General features: G+C 41.0%; 1 protein-coding gene across 1 annotated transcript in view; it reads left to right on the top strand.

The window, feature by feature from the left end:
- FBLN1 (fibulin 1) overlaps positions 1-11,748 on the top strand; it is an 82,585-nt gene extending 70,837 nt beyond the window's left edge. Inside the window, exon 17 of the mRNA XM_082485801.1 lies at positions 10,541-11,748. Within this exon, the coding sequence (XP_082341927.1) occupies positions 10,541-10,680 (140 nt within the window). The 3' untranslated portion in view covers positions 10,681-11,748. The remainder of the gene's footprint in view (positions 1-10,540) is intronic.
- The last annotated feature ends 711 nt before the right edge of the window (positions 11,749-12,459 follow it).

A 12,459-nucleotide genomic window follows, 5' to 3' on the forward strand; every position in this document is an offset into this window, starting at 1 on the left:
GAGAATGTGATGGAGCAAATCCACCTGGAAAACATTTCCAATCATAGCAAAGACAAGAAAGTGACTGGGAGTACTCAGCAAGGATTTATAAAGGACAAATCATGCCTGACCAACCTGGCAGCCTTCTACAAAGAGATGAGTGGATTAGTGGGTGAGAGAAGAAGAGTGGATGTTGCTTATCTTGACTTTACTAAAGCTTTCAGCATTGTCTCCCTCAATATCCTCATAGGCAACCTGAGGAAATACAGTCTAGATAATTGGACAGTGAGGTGGATTGAAAAACAGCTGAACAGCCAGGCTCAAAGGGTTGTGATCAGCAGCACAGCTAGCAGCCAGCCGCTGGTGGTGTATCTGAAAGATCAATACTGGGTCCAGTTTCTTCATTAACGACCTGAATGATGGGACAGAGTGCACATTAACAGGTTTGAAGAGGAAACAAAACCATGGTGAGTGGCTAATACACCAGAGGGTTGTGCTGCCATTTCAGAGAGACCTCAACAGGCAGGAGTAATGGGCTGACAGGAACTTTATGAAGTTCAGCAAAGGGAAATGCAAAGCCCTGTCCCAGGGGAGCAATAACCCTATGTGCCAGTACACACTGGACCAGCTGGAAAGCAGCTCTGCAGAGAAAAACCTTGTCCTGGTGGACAGCAGGTTGATCATGAGCTAATGACGTGCCCTTGTGCCAAAAGCAGCCAATGGGCTGCATTAGGAAGACCGTTGCCAGCAGGCTGAAGGAGGTCATCCTTGCCCTCTACTCAGCACTGGTGAGGTCACCACTGGAGTGCTGTGTCCAGTTCTGGTACAAGAAAGGCATGGACATAGTGGAGAGGCCAGAAGAGGGTGATGAAGATGATTAATGCTCTGGAGCATCTCTCATATGAGGAGAGGCTGAGAGAGCTGGGACTGTTTAGCCTGCAGAAGAGGAGTCCCAGGGGGAATCTGATCAAAGTAATAGGAGGAACTAAAGAAGACAGAGACAGACTCTTCTCAGTGGTGTGGAAAGAACAAGAGCCAATGGGCACAAACTGAAATACAAAACATTCCATTTAGACATACAAAAATACTTCTTTTCTTTACTGTAAAGGCGGTTGAACACTGGAACAGGTTGCCTAGAGCTGTGGAGTCTTCATCCTTAGAGATATTCTGTGGTGGGTTGACTCTGGCTGGACACCAGGTTCCCACCAAGCCACTCTATCAGTTCCCCTCCTTGGCTGGACAGGGGGAGAAGAATACGACGGAAGGCTTGTGGGTCAAGGCAAGGACAGGGAGAGATCACTTACCAATTACCATCACAAGCAAAACAGACTTGACTTGGGGAAATTAATTTATTGCCAATCAAATCAGCGTAGGGTAATGAGAATTAAAACCAAATCTTAAAACACCTTCCCCCACCCCTCCCTTCTTCCTGTGCTCAACTTCACACCCAATTTTCTCTACATCCTCCCTCTGAGTGGCGCAGGGGGATGGGGGATGGGGAATGGGGCTTGTGGTCAGTTCATCACACATTGTCTCTCCCACTTCTTCCTCCTCACACCCTTCCACTGTTCCAGCATGAGGTCCCACCCATGGGAGACAGTCCTCCACGAACTTCTCGAACTTGAGTCCTTCCTACAGGCTGCAATTCTTCACCAGCCTCTCCAGTGTGGGTCCCCCACAGGGTCACAAGTACTGCCAGCAAACCTGCTCCAGCATGGGCTCCTTTCTCCACAGGGTCACAGGTCCTGCCAGGCACCTGCTCCAGTGTGGGCTCTCCATGGGGTCACAGCCTCCTTCAGGTATCCACCTGCTCCAGTGCGGGGTCCTCCGTGCGCTGCAGGTGGATGTCTGCTCCACCGTTAACCTCCATGGGCTGCAGGGGCACAGCCTGCCTCACCATGGTCTTCACCATGGGCTGCAGGGGAATCTCTACTCCTGCACCTGGAGCACTTCCTCCCCCTCCTTCTTCACTGACTTTGGTGTCTGCAGGGTTGTTCCTCTCACATATTCTCACTCCTCTCCTCTGACTGCTGTTTCACAGTAGTTTTTTTCCCCTTCTTAAATATGTTATCAGTGATGCACTACCACTGTCACTGATGGGCTCAGCTTTGGCCAGCAGTGGGTCCGTCTTGGAGCCAGCTGGCATTGGCTTTGTCGGACAAGGGGGAAGCTTCTAGCAGCTTCTCACAGAAACCATCCCTGTAGCAGCCCTGCTATCAAAACCTTGCCATGCAAATCAGACTGAGCACAGCCCAGAGCAGCATGCCCTAGGGGACTCTGCTTTGAGGAAGGGGTTGTATAGATGGTCTACAGAGGTGCTTCCTGCTTTAGCAGGGGAGTTGGACTAGATGATCTCTAGAGGTCCCTTCCAACTCTGAAAACTCCGTGATTCCGTGATTCCTGCCTTAACTGTTCTGTAATTCTGATTCTGGATGGTGGTGACGTTGAAAACATGACAGGACTGGATTGCTACAAAAGGGAAAACTTTTCTGCTTTCACTCTGCCAGATGCAGTAAGACATTCCCTAATGTGCAATGTTTGAAGCGTTATATTTTCAAAGCTAGGCTACAGTAAGCAACTACCCAACAGTTGATTCACTTCTCATCTCCCCCTGCACGGTATCAGTCAGTAAGTACTCTAGTAACTATATTGGCAGAGTAATTAAGCACCGAAAATCATTACTTTGGCATAACCTTTTGGAATAAAGAGCAACCTTTAGGAATGGAATTTAATTAAACTTTAATGCATGCGGAGCCCCAAAGCTTTTTACAGAAAAAAAATTGATAAAATAGCCTGAAATATATGTTTTCTGTTTGTGACCAGGATGTGAATTATTTTTTTACCTGATTGATGAACTTTGTATATTTGTAATGAATACTGAATAAGAAATAACTTTTTTTCGTACAAATATTAACATGACTTCTTTAGGTTGAGGTCTACAGAGCCAAAAAGCAATTTGGCTATATAGTTTTGGCTTTATACCATAGATATGTATTTACATGTTGTAGACAAAGATACTCTGGTATTCAAGCATAGCCTGCAACTCATTGTCTATGGTTTGATCCAAGGAAGCATTTATTCATGGCTGGACTTCTTTTCTCTTTCTCATTTCTGGAATGATCCTATCAACTTTGCCTTTTAAAATAGCCACTGCAATGATAATTTCCCTAGTCCTAAACTTCCTAATTGCCTGGACATCTCTTTTGAAATTATGACTGGGCTCATAAGTAACACTGATGCATCTGAGATGTTTACTCTTAATTTTGAAAATCTTGGCCAGCAGTATAAAGCAAGAGGCCTTGAGGAGAAAAGCAAACTTGAAATTATAGTCCAGGATCTTGCATTAACATGAGGAGATCAGTCTTCTTGTATTGCTTAAGGGAAACTCATAAAGATGCCTTTCCCCTACAAAAAGTTGTTCACCACACATTACCGCTAGTGTGCTGGTGTTTTGGGCTACTTTCCTTTAATAGCCATACAATGGTTTTAGGTTCCAGGAAGCTGAGATAACCCCTCAGTTTCATTACTGCAACATCCACGTCAGATTAAAGAAGTTTGCTACTACGAGGGGCGAGCCTATGTCTGTCCTTTGTATGCAGTCATACATACCCATGGCCCGGCACAGACTAGCAGGCTTTTTAAAGGCTTTTTTTTATGATTCCTGAAGATTCACCGCTTAAAAAAGGGTAGTTACTGTTGTGTTGTGGCAGCTAGGACTATTCGTCTCTGACAAGGCTGTAAAAAGGCTCAGAGTGTTTTTTGTGATGAAACAGAAATCCAGGAGCAGCCAAATGTAGGACTTCAGAACATAGGCTGAGATTATTTGGAAGTTAATATAAAGCCCAATAAATTACCCGAGTTTCAATTGAGTTTAGGCTCCAGCTCCACAGCTCTCATCACTTTCACTGGTACTTGAATTTTTCCAAATTAATCATTCCATGTTCCAAGTATCCATTTAAAGCACAAGGAAAATAGGTAGAGGAAAAACTATTAGGTGTTTTTTGTGTCATTGAAATCTCTCTCTTGTAGGTGTCACTAGCAGCTCATCCCAGAAGTTCCATGTGAAAACAGACAGCGCTACCTCTCACCATGTAATAGCACATTCTCTTGACAAGCCTTCCTGTGATCTTTTTCAAAGGGGGCACATCTTGTGACGGACTTCAGCTTTCACTTACAATCAGATCTGTAGACTCATAAATCGAGGATTAGGCAATTTAGGGTAAAAACTGATTTGCTTGGGCTCTTACGCATCTCACATGGGGTTTTATTTACCTCACGAAGAACAGAAATGAGTGTGTTCCTACCAAATGTCTTACATTCCTGCATGAGAAAGCTATGCGTTTTTCAGCCCTAGTATGTATTCCTGCCTCTCGCCTGTTGAGCCTCACACCCTGCTCAGCTTTTCGACCCTGCTCTCCTGCCTGCCGTGCTGGCGTGTATGTGATCAGAAGTTGCCTGGGGATGTCAGAGCTAGGCAGCCAGTGAAACGGGGTGTGCATCAGGGGCAAAGAGACATCATCACACGTAAGAATTACCAAGAGGATCCTAGGAGATTCTTCAGCTTTCCTCAGTCCTTAGACTCTTTGCTGTCTATGGCTGTATTTTGCAATGGAGCTGATATTAACATTCTTATGGAATTCTTATATTCCGCACAATAATTCATATCACATTTCATGTATCAGGTTGCTGTTAATTCTAACTAATGGAAATATTCTTTTTTTTTTTTTTACATATGGGTAGTAGTTCCACGTGCAGTAAAGTGAATGAAAACTAACTCTCAGCTGTCCTATTAGTTTCTGATTTGCGAAAGTTAATTTTAATAACGCATGACCAGGACACAGACACAAAAGAAAAATAATTAATAGTGGTGTGTGCATATTTTGAAGGAAAAGTGAACAATGAGCTGTGCTCAGACTTGTTTGTCTGCCTTTGGTATTTCAAAGGTATATCCCATTTTTATTATTTTAAATACTTTTTGCAGTGCGTTTAATTTAAAATAGATCTCAGAATGAATAAAAAGATGCGTTTTGTTCTATTTAGGACCGGATTAATACGGTTACTATAGAGTAATGGTTTGGAAAATTGGATTGTTCTTCTTTTCACCACTTCATGCTCTCCCAGTAACTCCACACAATCCATCCCAAGTTTAGTCAGTGTGTGGTCAGATTTTAGCTGACCACAGATCATCCAATTAAACCATGTTAAAAAAAATCAGCAAGTTTTCCTAAAGAAATTGTTTTTTCCCAGTAAAACTGGCTAAATTAGTACCTGCCTGTAATGTCAAGGGTTATGTCTTGCACTAATGAAAAAGGGGCAATACTGTTGGATTCAACTGATAGTAAAAAGCCACATGTATCTTTGTTAAATTGCCACCTGAGAAGACTCACAGAAAGGAGACAGTGTGCTTGCTGTGAGCGCTAAGGGGGAAATAATAAGGTAGTTTTTTACTGTCCTTTGGCATGTGATGACCAGAACAAAACAGTATAGCTGTAACCCCGTGCATGGGGGAAGAGATGGGAAAGTGGTAAGAGGAAAAGAGCTCTTCTGGTTGCTACTTATCACAGAGCCTGAAATGCGGTTGAGGGCATTGATCACACTTTTGATAAGTGTGTTTATTGTATTTTCCTGAGCATAGCCCACAGGTTATTTGGAAGAACAAATTTTGATTTGGCAGTAGTTTTGATTGTTTATATATACACAAATACATATGCCTGCATATGCATATGCAGGTAAGGCAAGAGGAGGTTTACTTCAGCACATCCCCTCTTCTTCCAGCAGTCATCAGATACAGCTCCCAGTAATTAGCCTTCCCTGTTGGCTCTCCCTTCAGCCTCTGATTCCTTGCCTGCTCCGCTAGCACTTCTCAGCTTGATTTTGTGGGAGTCCTTAAAAGTTTAAGTTATCTGAAGCTCTCTTTTTGAGGAATAGGTGCAACTTATGTCTGTACGGTGTTCTTACGATGATATGGATTTAAATATTTGACTAGACTTCAGAATCAATCCCTGTGGAAAATCTTGCGACCTTTACCTCTGGAACAGAAAACATAACATAATGCATGTCTCTACCAATCCAAAACAGCCATTTCTAACAGCAGCGTGAAAATAAGCTTCATTGGTCCTGCTTTGCTTTCTGGAAAACTGTGGAGGTCCTTCTTAGAGGAACTTTCTCTAGAGAAAATGCAAATGCAGTGTTCAGCAAGAGGTGTAAGGAAAACAATGATTCAGATTCATTGCAAGTGTAATTGCTGCAGATTTTGTGGTTGGCAGTGGGAAAAAAAAAGAAGAAAAGTGTTTTTTTCTAAAAAGTATTTTAAAAAGTTTTGCAAGTGCTCCTTCGGCATGCTGGGCAGTGAGCTTAGCACAGAAGTCAGAAACAGGAGTCTGGATTTCTGGAGAGAAAGTGTTAACACATGATAAAGCGGGGACTTGTCATCCAAAATGGGTTAATGTGGTAACAAAACAGCAGTGTTTCTCCTAAGTTCAAAATGAAGCTTCTTAGCAAATCAGCTGCATAATGCAAAAATACAAGCAGAAACCAGACACAGAGGTGAATTGCCTGAGGGTCTCACATATTTCAAAGCAGAGAAATGTAATGATATCTTAAAGAGGTATAGACAAGCCAAGGAATACCTGTGGCATCTGATTACAATAATAGAAATTCTGCTGAAAGGCTTAGGAAGATTAACAATATTAACCTTGCTATCTTGTTTATCCCATCTTCTTTGATAGGCAAAGCCTCAGTAATCCAATGACAGTGACTCTAAGATACTGGTTGTTGTCATTATTCTCACTTGAAAATAAGTGTTATGTATTATTTAGGCTAATGTCTTCACTATACATGGTGACATAAATTTACTTTAGACAAAATCAAAATATGAAACATGAAAGAAGAAGAAAGAGGGCAAGAGAGCAGCTCAGTGTATTAATTACAGGGCTTTAAAAGTTCTGGGCCATGGTCACACAATCACTACAGAAATAACTGTGACATCCAAAAACTTACTGCCTCTCAAGCCAAGGCTGTTTGCTTACACAGATCAGCAGGTGGAAAGGATTGGCACAGATCCTGTTTACAATAAGGGCAGAGTGTGCAAGAAAAAGAAGGCTTATAGCTGTTTTCTAAAAGGAGAAGGTCAGCAAACCATGAAGATACCCAAGCAGATTTGGGACGTGTCATAACATCTCTGCTCAGTTAACAAAAAAGCAGAATCAAACAAAGGTGAGCTGATGGAAAGTAGTCTGCCTGGCCTGTGACACATAGGTTGAGTCTGTGTTTGGGTCACAGATTATGAACTGAAGAGTATAAACAGCAACAACAGTACATCAGAGTGGAGGGTAACAGCGCTTGCTTGCATAGATGTGCCTGTAGGGAAGACAACACAGATGCTTGTGATTGCCTGGCACATGGGATTCAGCAGCAGTTCGAATGTCCTTTATCAGTAATTCACCCTGTTTTGATATAGGCAAATATTCTCCTGGTTTTTGTGTGTGCAAAATGCTAACCTAGCTGAAATCTAATTGTGTTGGAAAAGGATTTGGATGAACTTGTTTAAATAAACTCACCCCACTTAGAGTCTGCAGCTTTGGTCCCAGAGAGCACCAAGTTCCAGTCTGCAGTTATGTCCATGTCAAATCTGAGCAGCTCCATCCAGCTACTTGGGATTTAGACTTGTAAAAAAGAGATCAAAAAGCAGCTGCTTAATTTCTACATTTCCTGACTTTTCAGTACATTTAAAAATTGTAACCTTCCTATTACTATAAAGTATGTTTTTATACTTAATATTCAGCTATAAGTGCTGAAGGATGCCAGACCACAAATCTGGACCCAGCAATAGTCTGCCAAAAGGCAGAGTGGAACAGCATGTTTATGCAAATGTTGCAGCAACTGATAAATCCACATTGCTTAAAAACATCCAGAATTATTACACATGGCATCTTCAAATGTGTCCTGTGCTAAATGCTTTCGAGGTACTGACTGATGCATTGAGTCACGTATGTGAATTACACGTACCAGGACCGAGTCTCAAGCTTTTTCTTTAGACATCTATTTGTGAGAGTAGGCACGAGGCACTGCTGCCCTTGTTTGGGTCTAGAATAGCTGCCCCTCCCTCGTACCTGACATGAAAGGCACACAACATTAGAGAATCAGACACAGGTAGCATCAAAAGGCAGTGACACATTATAGCATGTAGCCTTCCATAGCATTTCTGAGACAAGTCCTAGGACCACTGCCACACGATCACTGGGAATTGGATAAATGCTTAGCAAGGTTTCAGGCTCTGGGCAGCTTTGCTATTGCATGGTTTCCACCCACGTTTGTCCTTGAGTTTGCCGGAGAAGAATGCTCAGGTTTTCCATTTTAGCACTCTTCACCAAAAAAAATGGGAAGCTCTCGATAAGTAAATCTGCAAAGAGCTGAAAACCTTTCATATGCATTTGTCCAGTAGAATATTTCAAGAGTTTTTTCTTACTTCCTTTTTTCTTCTGGCCATTTAGAATGACTCCATCCTTATACGCATGCTGTAGTGTGAACTCATCTGACTGCATCATCCTATTTATTTAATAAGAGAGGAAGGGAAATAGTTCTTTTGCACTGATGGTCATTTTAGGACCATCTAGGAGGTTGGCACAACAAACCGGATAAATAAATATTGTGAGAGTATTGTGTTTCTTTTTGTACATTCCTTCACTTTCTTGCTTCAATATAGCTGTCTTAACATGTGCAGCATTCGCTTCTCAGACCATTATTAGGCTTGATTTTAAAACCGCAGCAAAAGAACTGTGTGGATCACAGCGTGTTTGCCCATCCCACCTTGAAAATAAATGTTCCGTTTTTTCTGCCTGTCAGCAGAATGCATCCAAACAAGAATGAGAAAGGTACTAATTGCTTTGAATGCTACATCAATAATGTATGGATAGATGCCATACTGTGGCATAAACCGTCTTGAGTGGAATTATATCACATCAGAAAAAACCCACAATTTGCAATCCCATTTCTAGACTGGAGCAGATTCTACTAGAGCAGGGCAAGAAAGCGTAGAACACTATAAAAAGATTGCTAAATGGAAACAGGAGCTTTTGCCATCTGAGGCTTGGTGATCACGGCATGAGCCGCTAACAGGGTGGGTTAAACAGCTTGCCAATACTGAGTGATTCCAATGCTACGTGTTTCCGTGGTTGTCAGTTAAAGCGCTGCCTGCAAAAATGTGATGTGTTTTTAGCAAAATGCTTTAAATGCTACCCTAAAGGGAGGGCAATTTTAGCAAGGCTTTTCTTTTTCAATATATCATCTGCCAAGCCCAGTCATTTTTATAAGGTGCAGGAGAGTAGCCAAGAAAGCTAAAAAAAAAATAAAATAAATATATGTATGTATGTATGTATGTACATATAAATTGTAGGGGGAAGGATGCTTAAAAAGTGTATTCATCAAATATGGCAAGCGAAGTGAATGTGGTGAAAAGTTTGCAATTTTACTGCATGCTGAAGATATTAGTTGGTATTTAAACAGGACAAAACTGTAATGTCATCACTGCCTTAGAAAAAGGTGCTGACAGCCTGCATAAGCAAACGTTTATCCTTCCCATCAGATCTCAAGCCAATGTGTTCGTAGGGGACTGCTGTAGGAGTTCGGCTGGGACTCCGGGAAGGAGCTGGTGTGCTGCCCGCCTGTGACACATAACCCCCAGCATGCAGAAGGAATAAGTCTGAAATAGTCCTTTCTTAAACTGAGTATTTCCTTCTGAATCAAACACCTTGTCAGATAAGTCAGTTGTCAGAAGGAGGGGTCTGAGGAGGGTGTCTCCGCCAGACTCCCTGTTCCTGCTGGCTGACCTCAGGTTTCTGTGATTTTGACCTGTTGGATACATCCTTTCAGATGTGAGCCGTTAGGTAGCTCCCTACCCTACTAACACCGAATCTAGAAAGTAACTGTGAAGGGAGAACGTGTTTACAGTTTGATCCCGAGCCTTTGGAGTCAATGACAAAGCTCCCGACTTTCTTTTGTGTAGGTCTGAAGCTGTAATACTCGTCGACCTGTGTTATCGGGTATTTATAGGGAAAGTGTTGATTTTATTGCTGTATCGTAATTGCCATTACAAATAATTTCTACTGTTCCGAATGAAAAGCGGTATTCAACACGGTACCAGAAATTGCATGTCATTCCCAGGTGCGCGTGCTTATGTGCTCCTCGGTGCAATGTGTGTGCTGCCTTACCTAGGGAAAGTCTCCTCATGTCCTACTTAAAAAGCAGTGTCGCAGACTTCTTAATCACTCTGAATAATAAAATTCTCATTTCAGAATATACAGTGTTTCTGCCATTAGCAACATTTTATTTTAGTGCTCTTTCTGGATCTTCTGCAAGATACTTTGATTCAAAAGTTTTATTTTATTCTTATTTTGCAAAATTTCTTGCAAAGCCATTTATGGATCAAATAGATAAAATAACTTTCCATCAGTGATACTGAAAATGAAGGGGAGCTTTTCTCTTGCTGAAATGGAGCAATGGAGCTCATGCAAACCCTTCAGATTCCCCTATTAATCTCAGCAACCTATTTCTATCCCAACAGGTGTAGTTCGCCAGGTGAGGCCCATTGTTGGACCTTTCCATGCCATCCTGAAACTGGAGATGAACTACGTCATGGGTGGAGTGGTATCTCATCGTAACATTGTCAATGTTCACATCTTTGTCTCCGAGTACTGGTTCTGAGAGAGCGTTTAAAATCCCAGACAAGCAAGCAGCTCCAACCTAAATCATTACCACAAACTATTATGTCATATACTTGTTTGTAAAACCCAATAGTGTTTTTTTTTTGTTTTATTTTTAAATATTTGGTTTATAGTTTAAGACAAATAACAAGCTATTATGTTGATTAGACATAGGGTGGAGCAAATTAAGTGAGCCTGATGTAGTAGTTGTCTGTATAAATAAGTAGTGTGTAAAAGTGCTCAGCTGCCTAGTGAAATTTAAAACTTTTCTGAATGTTTAGGCAGATCTTAACTATTGCTCCTGGGCCAGATAACAAGAGCAACTGAGGACATGGAACGAAGTAGATGGTCAGAGTTCATTGGGATGAATATATGGTACCTTTGGATGGAAGAAGTTTGGTAAGGATTAGTAATTTCATCTCAATATTAATTACCTTGAAGGAGTCAGATTGTCAGAAAGTGCCAAATATTCACTTTTGGTCCCCAGTAGGATAACTCTGAATAGGCACCCAGAATTGCTAATAATTTCTGAAAAGTTTAGCCTAGATATTTAAAAAGCGCCATTCAGCTATGGCTGCAAGAGGAAGTGCAAAAAGAATTAGAAATAGTAAGAGATTAGCAAGTTATTGCACATATTAAAAAATACTCCTTTTTTTGTACTTATTATTTGATTGTAAGATTATGTTTGATTCTAATTAAACAAATACCTCTCATTGAAATTAACTGCTTACATGGATAAGGCATATTGCTTAAGTTTCAATCTCATCTGTACTCAGCAATACAGAGGAAACTCAGATTTCTATTTCCTATCTGTTATAAAGTAATGCTCCATACCTTTTTAAAATGGGTAATAAAATCAGCATGTTAAACTGTACACTTCCTATGCACCAAACCAAGACATATGTAATAATATAATGAAACTCTCACAAATAAATGAATGTTTAATGTATTTTCTGGGCATCAAAGTAACATATCTTTTTTATTACCAAACAGAAAATAAATAGCTCCATGTTTCAGTTTGTTATGTTTGTTAAGATATGAGGAAATAAAGAAAGTCAGATGGGAAATACTCAAACGTATGCTATGGTTTCTGCTTACCAGAAAAATAACACAATATACAGAAATATATCTCCTGTAAGCAGATGAAGTCTATGTATACCTTACACATTCCCCACTCAAAACAGTCTACCATTTCATCGGTCATTATTGGCACTGGGCATCTTGTCTCTTCCTTTTATACAAAAGCCGCTGAAACTTAAGGGAATCTTTCCATTGACCTGAATGATCTTTGAATGAGACTAATACAGACCCACCTCTCTGTTCCTTGCAAATAAAAGACCATAACAACTTTACAGTGTACATACAGAAGTCTTCGTTACATTCTCTGTGGCAGGGAAGCTTTTCTGCCTGCAGCATTCTCACTCCTTAAATGAAGATTTTATGATAACAATATTCTCATAACTAGAATTTGACTAAAGGATACCTTCTTGATGGTATTTGTTCCCCCCACGCTTACAGAACACCCCAACCCCATACATAGCCTGGGTTTCAGGATGCCATCAGCTTAAAACATGTTCAGTGTTGTTAGTGGCCACCTCTACAGTCCTTATCATTTCAATAAATATTTACGTACTTGTGTAGAAAAATGCTATGAAGCAGGTAATAGTTATAGCAGGTGATCTTCATCATTCAACTAATTAACGGAGATGTTGGAAGATTCCAAAGTGCAAGAGATACTGTTGACTTTCAAGGATTACTAGCCTATGTAATTCTGATTTAG

Source organism: Vanellus vanellus (assembly GCF_965231255.1).
Source record: "Vanellus vanellus genome assembly, chromosome: 1".
NCBI classification, from domain to species: domain Eukaryota; kingdom Metazoa; phylum Chordata; class Aves; order Charadriiformes; family Charadriidae; genus Vanellus; species Vanellus vanellus.